We start from the raw sequence: 12,355 nt of genomic DNA, 5'->3' as shown, positions 1-12,355 counted from the left end.
AAACAAGGATGAGAATTTTGAAATAGAGGTGCTGCTTAACCGGGAACCTCTTGTAGTGTTGTAGAGCACCCCATCCAGTTGTTGGCTATTGAGCCTCTGCTGGCCATAATTCCAAATTTGTCCTGCTGCAAGTTTCAAGTTTCTTTCTTTTAGACTTTGTCTTCCTGTCCTCCATTCCTGCTTTCTCCTGGTCCTGACTTTCCTGTTTGTTCAGCCCTACGGACCATTTAAAATTTTTATTTGGCTGCTGCTCCTCCTCCCTTTCAGCTCTTAAGGCCATTTCAATTTTATTTTGTGCCAGCAGTCCTGCTTCTTCCAGCCAGGCCTCCTTTGGCTCAATAGGGTCTTTTGCACTGCTAACTGCCCCCTGCCCACCGGCTCCCTGTTTGCTGCACCAGTCTTGCACTCTTCCCACCTCTGTTTTGATGACCCTATTGGCTATTTTTGTACCACCTTCCCTACGCCCTATGGGTCATTTTATTTTAGCTGTCCCACAAACCGCAATGAGCTAATGATAGACTTTTTAGTAATGTTAGTTGAGGGATAAATATTGGCCAGGACACCAGAGAGAACACCCCTGCTCTTCAAATAGTGCCATGGGATATTTTGCATCCACTTGAGAGGGCAGTTGGGGCCTTGGTTTAACGTCTCATCCGAAAGATGGTACAGGTAGACTACCCTTTATCCGGACTTCCGAAAACCGAAACCCTCTTAAAAACCGAAGGTTTTTTCGGTCAGCGTAAGTCCAGCGTAAGTCGTGCGCGCGGACCCCCGCCGACCCCGACCCCCGCCGACTTACGCTGAGCGTCAGCATAAGTCGTGCGCGCAGACCCCCGCCGACCCCGACCGTAAGTCGGCGGGGGGTCGTGTGCACGACCCCCCGCCGACCCCCCCGCAGACCCCTGCTGACCCACCATCCGAAATTCTCCGAAAACCGAAACACGGCTGGTCCCGAGGTTTTCGGATAAAGGATAGTCTACCTGTATCTCCCAACAGTGCAGCATTTCCGCAGTACTGCACTGAGGTGTCATACTGGATTATATGCTCCGATTGGTGGTGGAGGGCTTGAACCCACAACCTTTTAACTCCCGAGGCAAGAGAGATCTGAGGGGTGGACAGAGAGAAGAGAGTAAGGCAAATACACGAACAGAGGACAAATAGGAAGCTGCCCATATCCTGTCCTGCACTGTCCATGTGATGCACCAGTGAACAACAAGCTCCATAACGTACACCCACAAGCACTTGGATGGCCACCTCGTTTGTATTCGGGCTCTCCTGGGTAGATTATGTTTTTTAATAGTCTGTTAAACTGCTTCTAACTCATCAGATTGACAGCCATTTGTCATGTGGTGTTGTGATGCAATTTTTTGCTTTAAACTACAGAATAGAATTTTAGCAATGAGCTTGGTGATTTGCCAGCTAATTGATACAGTCCACACCACTTACACCATCCCAGTTTCGCCCGGACAACCGCCTATGTCAGGTAAATGGCGCCAGCTATTTTCCATTACCATAGGCATCAATTACAAAAGCGCCGCTTAAACCTTAAGTGGGCCGGCTATTTTGTGCAGTTCAGCAGCTGATCGCACCTCATTAAAGTGTGATTATCCATCATTAACTATTGAACTTTTAATGTCTGAGCTTCGTGAAATCAACCCCTCTCACTTGTCCTTTTTTCCCCGAGTAAGGCGTTAATGTGGATCATTATTCAAGGTTCGTTAATTTCACAGCCAGTACCTGGCGGGTTGTATAAATTATCTGAGACTTTGGAATTGGTCTGTCTGGAGTTTTTGAGGCACGCAGCTCCCGCTGTACCACAGCATGGCTGGGCCTCTCTTGTCGAGACTTTTATACATCCCATATTAGATTAGGAATGGGCTGCTAACCGGTCTGTCTCTTGGGTACTGGGCCGGAATCATGAACCGGGGCACGTCTTTTAACCAACATTAAGGGTGAGTACGACACTTTAAATAAAGCAACAAAATGCTAGAGATAAAGGAATAAAAAAATACGTGCCTAATACGTTGGATGAACTTAAAACAAGAATAATTAAAATAGTGATGAGGAAGGGCCGAGTCTCTTGGCTTTGCTGCAAAGATTTTTTGCCAAACATGCACACACAACCACAAATGTTACCTTATCTCGTTCTTTGATATTTTCCCCTACAAGTCATGCTGCCAACTGCAGCGTTGAGGAAGCTCAGTTTTTTTTTCTGTGGCAAAGAAATATCTTGATCCATGGGCTAAAGACCTGTACTCGTGTTGCAGAATGAGAGTCTGAAATACCACTTTCTCCAATCTTTTACATGTCATGGGCAATGCCCATTCTCTGGAGAATATATGGAAATATTGGACCAGCTGATAGTCATGTTGCATCCACCCACCAGCAGCCATGTAATCTCCAGCAAGAAGCAAAAAAAGCTTTAAAAAAACACCCTGAGCCACTTCAGGGAAAATAATTTTGGGAAATTCCTCCTCCGACTCCACCCGAAGGCAATCAAAAAGATGTTCCAGGAGACCACAGTCTCCTACGAGACTAATTTTTCTGATTGATTTCCATTTGCACTTTATATCAAAATACTTACCTATATATTAAAAATCTTGCATTTGTTGTGTATTTCCTGTCTCAAACTTTGCTCCGTTATTTTTGAGTAATACTTTTATGTCAGCATTTTGAGATCAACATTTATGCTGGCAGTTCCCTATGTCACTGTCGACGATGAGCTGTCACGGTACATTTCCCAGGCTTCTGTTCCACCATCAGGCTGAGGCCGCCGCCTTCCTATTTGATGACCCTAACCTTTCACTGTTTACGACTGTTGCTGCCCTTGGGCAAATTTTATTCATCCTCCCCAGTCCCCACTCGTTCCAACCTTCACCTTTGAGCAAGAACTTCACTTGCCTGTCTCCCTGCAGCTTTCCAATTTAGCCTGTTCCTTTGTGCCGCTGGCTTTATTTCACTGCCTTTCTGTCCCAGTCCTGTTGATCAAACCTCACTGGAAGAAGGGTAAATTACAATATGACAAGTTTATAAATGTGGACATAAGAATTTATAATAGAAATATAAAACGAGGACAATGTGCATTTTTAATTGATTGCTTTCAAATGTGCATTGACATGGGAGATTGACCAGTATTGATCCATCAAAATGCATGCAGTACATGTAGAAGAAAGTCTGAATCTAGCTGCTTTAATCATCAGTTAATTTTGGCCTTCCATTTGTGCGTTTCTCGATGCAGACGTGTTAATCTATAACATTCTGAAAATAGCCACCCTGCAGCAGCCCCATGAGGTTCATTGTCCTATTGATGGAATCTAGTACAGTAACTTCATACTGTACTTCGCTCTAATTCAAATGAACACAGTGCTTGGCACCATTTAAAAAGTGATGTCTTTGAGTACAAAAAAAGTAATTTTATTTGAGAGTAGTGGGAAGTAATAGATTGGGAATAGTTCACTTGTGGAAAACATTCTAGAAAATTCTCAAATGAGGGGTCTTGGATGCTTTTATTGGTTGTGTGTGTATACCTGGCAAAGCTCTCTGCTTTGCCCAACGATTGTGTTTGAAATGAAAGATATTCTTTTCCCCAGAATGGACACCCCTCGCCTTGATCAACACAAACTACTATAAAAGTACAATTTGTTTTTCCCCTGAGCATTAATTGTCTCTGTTTTGTGGTGGCTTTATCAGCTTGGTTTGGAATGAAGCTTCACAAATTGCTGTTTGTACCGAGCCTTATTGGTATGCTTCTTTGTACCTGTAAGATTGTTCTTAGGGAAATATCAGCCTAACTCCTGAGGGCATCTTCTCCAGAATCTCATTACCATGGGGCAGAACCATGCATTAAATGAGTCCCACTACACGTCAAACTACTACCATGCTGCTTGCATTCACATCTGGCAAGGCATTTTAGTAAGAATAACCAGCTGCATTGTCTTATTGACAGTAAAGTGGTGGGGTGGGGGGGCTGGTGGGGAGAGTGCAGCTGGAGCCTGGACATAGTTGGAAATGCAGCTAGATGTGGCTGGCATTAGGATTTAGCATAGCCAAGCTTGTAGCTTCTAAATATTTTTTAGTTTTTTCTTCTAAGCTTATCAATATTTATGTAAACATTTGCTTACATAAGTTCTCAATGAAAGAAAAGTTGGCTTGAAGTACCAGTGGCTAAAACCTGTGAATATCTGATTGAAATGAAATGAGAGTCCAGAGAGTTTAACACCTTTGCCATGAGCATTTAAAATTTTGCAATAAAAAGACAACTCAAAACAGATTTTTTGGAAGCAAACTAATACTATGGCTTATTCGCATCTTTACTGTATTTTGAATGCTAATTTATAGTGGTGCTGGTCAGACGAACTCCTTTTCCTTGATTTCTAGATGCATTTATGTGGCTTTCTGACTGCTTTCCTTAAATTCAGTGTCTAAACTGGCCCAAGGCTGGTTGTGCAAGTAAGTGACAGAACAAAAGAGCTTGCGTTTAGGAGGCCAGGACATTATTGGCTGCTGGAAAGAAACCTGCTGATGCTCAAAATGAAGAATCACTTAAAGAATATACGAGATTGCTGGATAAATTGGGATGGTTTGCTGTCATGGTGTGTAAAATTATACTTGTCCTTTATGTACCATGTAGTGACTATTTTAGGTAAAAGATCACTATCGTGGAATTTTACAACACAAAAGGAGGCTAATTGGACCATTGTGCCTGAGCTGGCTCCCCAAAAGACCCATCCGTTTAGTCCTATTCCCTCGTCGTTTCCCTGTACCCTTTTACATTTTTTTCCATATTTATCCACTTCCCTTTTAAAAGCTACTACAGTTTCTGCTTCTGCCATTATTTTTGGTAGCACGTTCCACATCCTTAACAATCCTCCATGTTTTTAAAAAAAAAAAAAAAAAAAAAAAAAAAATTCTCCTAAGCTCCATTTGTTTCAGTGGTGATTTGAAATGTATGTCCTTCAGTTACTGACTCATCAAACAGTAGAAATAGTATTTCCTTGCTTACCTTCTCAAAACCCTAATTTTGAGCACCTCCATCATATCCCCTGCTCAGAGCCCAGTTTTTCCTCTTTTATAACTAATGCCTCTCATCCCTGGTACTATCGAGTGAATCTCTTGCACCATCCCCATAGCCTTGACACAACAAAACCGGACACAATACATGTATTGCATCCTAACCAATGATTTGTATAGGTTTAGAATTACCTCTTTGCTTTTGTATTCTGTACCCCAGTTTATAAAACCTAGGACTCCATATGTTTTTATTTTCCAGCTTCATTACTTGCCCTTTCACTTATATAAATATGTATGTATCTGAAGCCCGAGGTATCTACCTTTTTACTCCTTTTAAAGCCATATCATTTGTGTATGTTTCCTCATTCGCTCTCAAAATTTACATCCCCACATTAAATTTCATCTGCCACCTTTCTGCCCAATCCATGAACTTGTCTGTGTACTCCTGAAGTCACTTATAGTCAGTCCTCTTCAGCTAACTGCACTCCCTATTTTTATGTAAATTTTGACTTTGTGACTCCTTCTTTAAGTCCAGACCACTTGTGTATATATTGGGCTGGAATTTCCTTGATCTGGCTTATGTCAAATACACTGGTATTTACGTGAAATTTCCTGAGACTTTCATTAGTATACACAGTGTGTACACAGAATTCCTTTTGGAAGCAAGCTATTTTCAATATGTTTGGAGATGGGATTTGATGGACACCCTCCCCATGTACATTTCGAGGAGTACAAGAATATAATTCTATAGAGGATGTGTTGAGAGCAATGAAAGATACTCAGTGCAGCTATGGTGAGATTGCCTCGTAAGTAATTGAATCATAAATGAATTGTGGCTATATCCTCAGTGCTGTCTATGATCTATTTCTAAACCTTTTTAAAAAAGATTTATTAAAAAAATTATGCTAATTCTGTTGGTCAGCATGAATTCATTGGATCTGTTGGTGCTCTGCCCTCTAATACTGTCATGCCACACAATACCGGTGAGATTGTACTGTCACAAATTTCTAAAGTGTGTTAGTGGACTTTAAGACTTTATTGGATAATTAATAGACACCATAGACAGACTGGTGAAATGGGCAGATACATGGCAGATAAAACTTAATGTAGAGAAGTGTGAAGTGATTCATTTTGGTAGGAAGAATGAGGAGAGGCACTATAAAGTAAATGGTACAATTTTACAGGGGGGTGTCGGAACAGAAACCTGGGGGTGTATGTACACACGTGAAGGTGACAGGACAAGTTGATACGGCTGTTTATTTAAAAAAAAAAAAAAAAACACCATTTGGGATCCTTGGCTTGATAAATTGAGGCATAGAGCACAAAAGCAAGGAAGTTATGCTAAACATTTATAAATCACTGGTTAGGCCTCAACTGGAGTATTGTGTTCAATTCTGGGCACAACACTTTAGGAAAGATGTTAAGGCCTTGGAGAGGGGGCAGAAGAGATTTACTGGAGTGGTACCAAGGATGAGGGACCTCAGTTATATGGAGTGTCCGGAGAAGCTGGGATTGTTCTCCTTGGAGTAGAGAAGGTTAAGACGAGATTTGATAGTTGTTCAAAATCATGACTGGTTTTGATAGAGTAAATAGAGAGGAACTGTTTCCAATGGCTGAAGGGTTGGTAACCAGAGGGCACAGATTTAAGACGATTGGCAAAAGAACCAGAGGTGACACGAGGAAAAACTTTGGTCCTGACCAATATTTATCCCTCAATCAACATCACACAAAGATTACCTGGTCATTCGCATTGCTGTTTGTGGGAGCTTGCTGTGTGCAAATTGGCTGCTTTGTTTCCTACATTACAACAGTGACTATACTTTAAAGGTACTTCACTGTCTGTAAAGTGCTTTGGGACATTGAGGTCGTGAAAGGCTCTATATAAATGCAAGTCTTTTTCTTTATTTCTGGTCAAATTGTCTGCATTGAAGACTGATAGTACTGTTGAAAGTTGATCTGTTCTTTGTGCTATTTTGAGGAGAGGCAGTGATTAAAATATTTCTTTTTCTGCCATAGCGAACTCAGCATTTTATGGAAGAAAGAGGAAGCAGTTTGGGTATTGCATTGATTTGTGTTTTACATTTGCTGCAAGCTATCGGGTTATCTTTGTGTGCTGGAAGAAAGCTTTACACTTGCTTCGCTGTAATAGATGCATGTCGTCCTCTCCATGATGTAAAGTGACATCCACGGATCTGAGAACATGTGGGAAAGTGCTAGTTTTCCTACATTTTTTAAGTGTAACCCCTTCACGGTTCTCTAGATATATGAGATGTGGTCTCTGTTGTAGACAGTATTCTATAGTCTAGTAAGGAGATCACTACTACAATGGCTTAATTCTAATTATCTTACTTTATAGTTTTAACGTCAGACAGTATAAGAAGATTACGGGTCAATGACCTAAATTAGACATTTGCATACATTAGAATGAATCTAGACATAATAAACATACATTCTCCATTTATATGGATTCAAAGGAGAATCTGTCCCTGTGTCCAAATTCGAGTGCACTCTTTTGTTGGCGCGCTTAAGTTGGAGCTCATGGTATGTATAATGTCTGCAAGACTTACGACTCCGAACTCCTTCGTTGAATTCTCTTCACGATCACTGAATCCCACTTTGAGTTCTGGATGCAGAGCTACTAATACGAAGGGCGGCAGCCGAGTTTGGAAGCCCGGGACGGGATGCGGCAGCCATTTGCCTCCTGAGCCCTCTTTTCAGAGCTCCTGCCCTCTTTTCCAGTCGCTCTCCTCTTCCCGCTCGAAAAACCCGACTCCACCCCTTCCTCCTGGGGTTTCTGCCTGGAGACTGTGCAGCCTCACTGTCTGCAACAGTTGATACTGGTGCAGAATTATGGAAAGTATGCTCTTAGTCACATTGTGTCCTTAAAAGTTCTTGCCGTACCTTCACATGGGCAACTTTAACCCAGGGACTTATAACAATGATAATACAGTGTCTAAGTTAAAGATTGATAACCATACTTAGCGTACACAACATTTCCAGTGGGTATTACATAAGTTTACCTCCAAACAATTGAATAAGTGTGGTATTATGTGCAGATAATTAATTATTTTCCCAAATGTATGTTTAAAAACTAGATTCAAAATTAAGTTATCCATGGACATCACCAATTGCTATTTACTGCAATTGTTTACCTGATGGGGATCTGTGAAGAAGCAGATTTCTGCCACTGAATTTAACATACAAGGCATCTACAGTGAGCTGATCTTGTCGGAGGTTGCCAATAGGAAATAAATCACTTGCCTTTATATAGCACCTTTTTGATGATTTCAAAATGTCCCAAAGCGCACAGCCTATGAAATACTTGTGAAGTATAGTCGATGTTGTAATATAGGGAAACACAGCAGCCAATTTTAGTCTCCCAAACTACGAGATAAATGACCAGATAATCTGTGCTGTGCTGGTTCAGGGGACGTGTTGGCCAGGACACTGGAAGAACTCCCGTGCTGATCTTAAAATTGCAGTAGGGTCTTTTGTGTCCATCTGACAGGACTTTGGTTTAATGTCTCCTTCAAAAGATGATAACCTCTACAGTGCAGCACTCGTACTGCACCGAAGTGTCCGCCTAAACTATGTGCACAAGTCTCTAGAGTGGGGCTTGAGCGCACAATCTTCTGACTGGTGAGAGCGCTGCACTGGACGGGGGAGCATGGCACCCACTGGAGCATTTCTGAGCCATCTTTCTCTGGTCTGGCACCTGGTGTCATGGATGGCTGTGTGGATCAGCTTTGAGGTGGGCGATCAGCTGATAAATTTCATGGTCCAATACCAGTTAATCTTGGGAGGAGCAGGGCAAAGGAGGAAAGTGCTGATGGGGAATTTGTTATTGACCATGGGGCACCTCCATTACTGTGGATAATACAAGTTTCTGCTGTGTTCATTGTACTGGTGCTTGTGTTGGAAATTGTTTCTGTTCTTGCATATATTCACTGAGGAAGAGTATCAAAACTGAACTAAATTTGTGCAGTTTACTTGTGTTTAGTATTCCTTCAAATCATTTGATTTACTTCTATGCCATGTGTGTACTGTAGTGTAAGTTTTTACTTAGGGATTTGAGATTAATGGATATCAATATGTTGCAAGGAGGAAAATATTGAATATAACCATTGTAGTTGTGTGTGCAGAATTCCCTTCAGAAGCAAAGCTATTTTCCAATTTTGATTTATACTTTGCCTCTACTTGTCTGCTAAAAGAGCATTGGAATTTTGAGTGTTGCTAAATGGCCTGAAACCCTTTGTAGTCACTTTTAAACATGTAAATACAGTACGGGAAACTTTGTGCTATCCGGAGGTGAACCAGCCGGCAAAAATCAGGGGCCGTTTTTTTTTTTTTTTTGTTTTGCTTTGCTTTTTTTTCCCCAGTCAAGCACGGCAAGGGCTGCAGCAACAGCTTCAGCTACAGACACTTGCAGCCACACCTGAGTGTTTAGAAGCTGTTGCTAAGCAACAGTGTTTGTCAGATACGGAGATAAGAATCTCCGTATCTTTCAACATTAACTCTGGAGTGTACGGCAGTTTTGAGGGAACGGCAGCAGCTCAGTGCCGGATAGCGCAAAGTTTCCTGTACCTGCTTTCAGTTTTGTAATCAGCTGCATTTGATCAGCTTGGAATTAATAGGAATTGTCAATGAACCATGTAGTTTGAGCAATATATATGTAGTGCGCTTAATTGCAAATTTACTATTTATATTTGGGTAATGATTGTTTGTAATTTGTGGTTTAGAATAAAAATCATTAACATTGTCTTTAATGTTCCAAACTCAATTCCATAAAAAGTAGGCCAGATTATATATTTAGCTCCATCTTCTCAGCAATCAAACACCTATCTTTCGAGAGATACTGGTTTCTCAGAGAAACCTGTTTCTTCATTTTGTATTGACTTTTCACCTCCTAATTCTAAAGCCGTGAAGATTCATTTTTAAATGGTTTTCTATCCACTTTTGAATTCCCCATTCCCTGGCCAAGAAATCAGATGAGTACTACCTGCTTCCAGGTCTCTGCCAAAAATGTTCTTGAGTCGGGCACTGGGAACAATTATATGTGTCTGCACGTTGGCAACAGCCCAAGATAATTATCTGTTTGGGGAAAGTGTCTGGTCTCAATTTGTTGTTCGGTTAGCTTAAAGCAGTTGGGGCATGACATTTGGTCGCTGCATTACTGGACGTGTGGGGGAAATTGGCCAGGGTTTCTGCTTCTGACTGGTATTCAGTGACCCCTTGAATTGTGCGTGTGTGGATGTCTGGTGAAGTCCGAATTGGGGTCGGCTATGTTCTCTCTCTAAAGCCCAATAGCTGACAAACTTTCACAGTCATGCTTGTATATGAAGAAAGGTCACTTGTGCGAGGCACCAGAGGGCATTTGGAACCCATGGAACTCTTTCTCCAGCAGGATTTAGTGCCCTTGGGAAAGGAGTGAAATAAATTGGCAAAAGAGAGAAATTGTGCCTAATTTTAATGTGTATCTTCATGCATGTTTTGAATAAAATGGAGCAAACTTTCAAATCCCTCTTCAGCCTTGCCTTATTCTTCCTCCGTGATCCTCACCCCTTTCTGCTCCTCCATCAGTGGCTCTTTTAGCCATTGTACCCCTGCCCGCTCCTCTCAGAATATATCATGCCATCTCCCTCTCCACTTTTGGAAACATCTGAAAAACCATTTTGCTTGATCCTACAGTTTTCCCTTATGTTTGCCATCCACTTTCTCCACCCCCCCCCCCCACAGCCCATGTAAACGACTCAGATGGCTCTATGTAGTTAAGGAACATTATAGAAATTAGTTATTCTAACCCTCCCTCTCAAACTATTAATGCAGTTAGAATACAGTCATGGATCACTGATTTGTGTGAATTTTTAAAAAATTCATTCATGGGATGTGGGCATTGCTGGCAAGGCCAGCATTTATTGCCCATCCCTAGTTGCTCTTGAGAAGGTGGTGGTGAGCCACCTTCTTGACCGCTACAGCCAGTGTGGGGAAGGTGCCCCCATAGTGCTGTTCGGGAGGGAGTTCCAGGATTTTGACCCAGTGACGATGAAGGAACGGCAATATACTTACAAGTCAGGATGGTGTGTGACTTGGAGGTGGTGGTGTTCCCATGCACCTGCTGCCCTTGTCTTTCTCGGTAGTAGAGGTTGCAGGTTTGGGAGGTACTGCCGAAGAAGTCTTGGCGAGTTGCTGCAGTGCATCTTGTTGATGGTACACACTGCAGCCACGGTACGCCAGTGGTGGAGGGAGTGAATGTTTTAAGGTGGTGGATGGGGTACCAATCAAGCGGGCTGCTTTGTCTTGGATGGTGTCGAGCTCCTTGAGTGTTTTTGGAGCTAAATTCATCCAGACAAGTGGAGAGTATTCCATCGCACTCCTGACTTCATCGAATCATAGAAATTTACAGCACAGAAGGAGGCCATTTCGGCCCATTGTGTCTGCACCAGCTGACAGAGCTATCCAGCCTAATCAGTAGCCCTGTAGGTTACGGCACTTCCAAGTGTCCATCCAAGCACTTTTTAAATGTGTGAGGGTTTCTGCCTCTACCACCCTTTTCAGGCAGAGCGTTCCAGACCCCCGATTCCCCTTGACTTCAGTTTTACTAGGGCTCCTTGATACCACACTCTGCCCTTGACATCAAGGCAGCATTTGACAGTCACTCTCGCCTCCACTAACCAATCAGCAGGGGTGACTCATTTGGCTGTAAACAAACAAACAGTATAAAAAGACCAGACTGAGTGCGAGTCATCAAAGAGTGCTCTGAGTTTGGGTAAGTGGGGTGTTAGGTGCTCTTTTCAAACTTTAACTCTGTGGGTTGTAGTTAATAAGGCCTTTTTGGTGCAGAGTGACTGTTGGTAAACCATTTAACTGGTGTAATTAGAGGGATTGATTTAATTTAAATCCAATTAATTAAAGGGGATACTAGCATCTAAAATCGGGCAGAGGGTGTCCATAACTAACAATAAAAAATTTAATTAATTACGTAGAATGGAGCAGGTGATGTGTTACTGTTGCGAGATGTGGGAGCCGGTGAACCCCCATTGAGGCTCACGGTGATTACGTCTGTGACAAGTGTCTGCTGCTACAGGAACTCCAGCTCCGTGTTGATGAGCTGGAGTCTGAGCTTCAGACACTGCGACACATCAGGGAGGGGGAGAAGTACCTGGGCACTCTGTATCAGGAGGTGGTCACACCTATGAAGTTAATCAATTCAGATGTAGCCCATGGTCAGGGACAGGACGGTGTGACTATGAGTGAGGCAGGTACGGGGATCCAGGAAGTAGAGCTGGAGGAGCCGCAGCCCTTGCTCTTGTCCAACAGGTTCGAGGTTCTTACTCCCTGTGGGGAC

The 12,355-nt window shown here is 42.5% G+C and overlaps 1 protein-coding gene across 2 annotated transcripts in view; it reads left to right on the top strand.

Moving 5' to 3' along the window:
- The window catches only part of LOC147105196 (SRSF protein kinase 2-like), an 80,734-nt gene that overhangs the window by 16,546 nt on the left and 51,833 nt on the right, over window positions 1-12,355 (top strand). The window contains exon 1 of one of the 2 annotated variants that reach the window (XM_086011316.1): window positions 4,196-4,592. The exons of the other annotated variant lie outside the window; for it this stretch is intronic. Coding sequence (XP_085867442.1) covers window positions 4,522-4,592 — 71 coding nt within the window. The 5' untranslated portion in view covers window positions 4,196-4,521. Of the gene's footprint in view, window positions 1-4,195; window positions 4,593-12,355 lie in introns of those variants that run through there. 2 annotated transcript variants of the gene reach the window in all.

The sequence above is a fragment of the Somniosus microcephalus genome, chromosome 18 (assembly GCF_052327205.1).
Source record: "Somniosus microcephalus isolate GS21.2 chromosome 18, FLI_Smic_1.0, whole genome shotgun sequence".
Classification (NCBI taxonomy): domain Eukaryota; kingdom Metazoa; phylum Chordata; class Chondrichthyes; order Squaliformes; family Somniosidae; genus Somniosus; species Somniosus microcephalus.
Note: the sequence above shows the minus strand (reverse complement) of the source record. Positions and strands in the feature narration are given on the sequence as shown.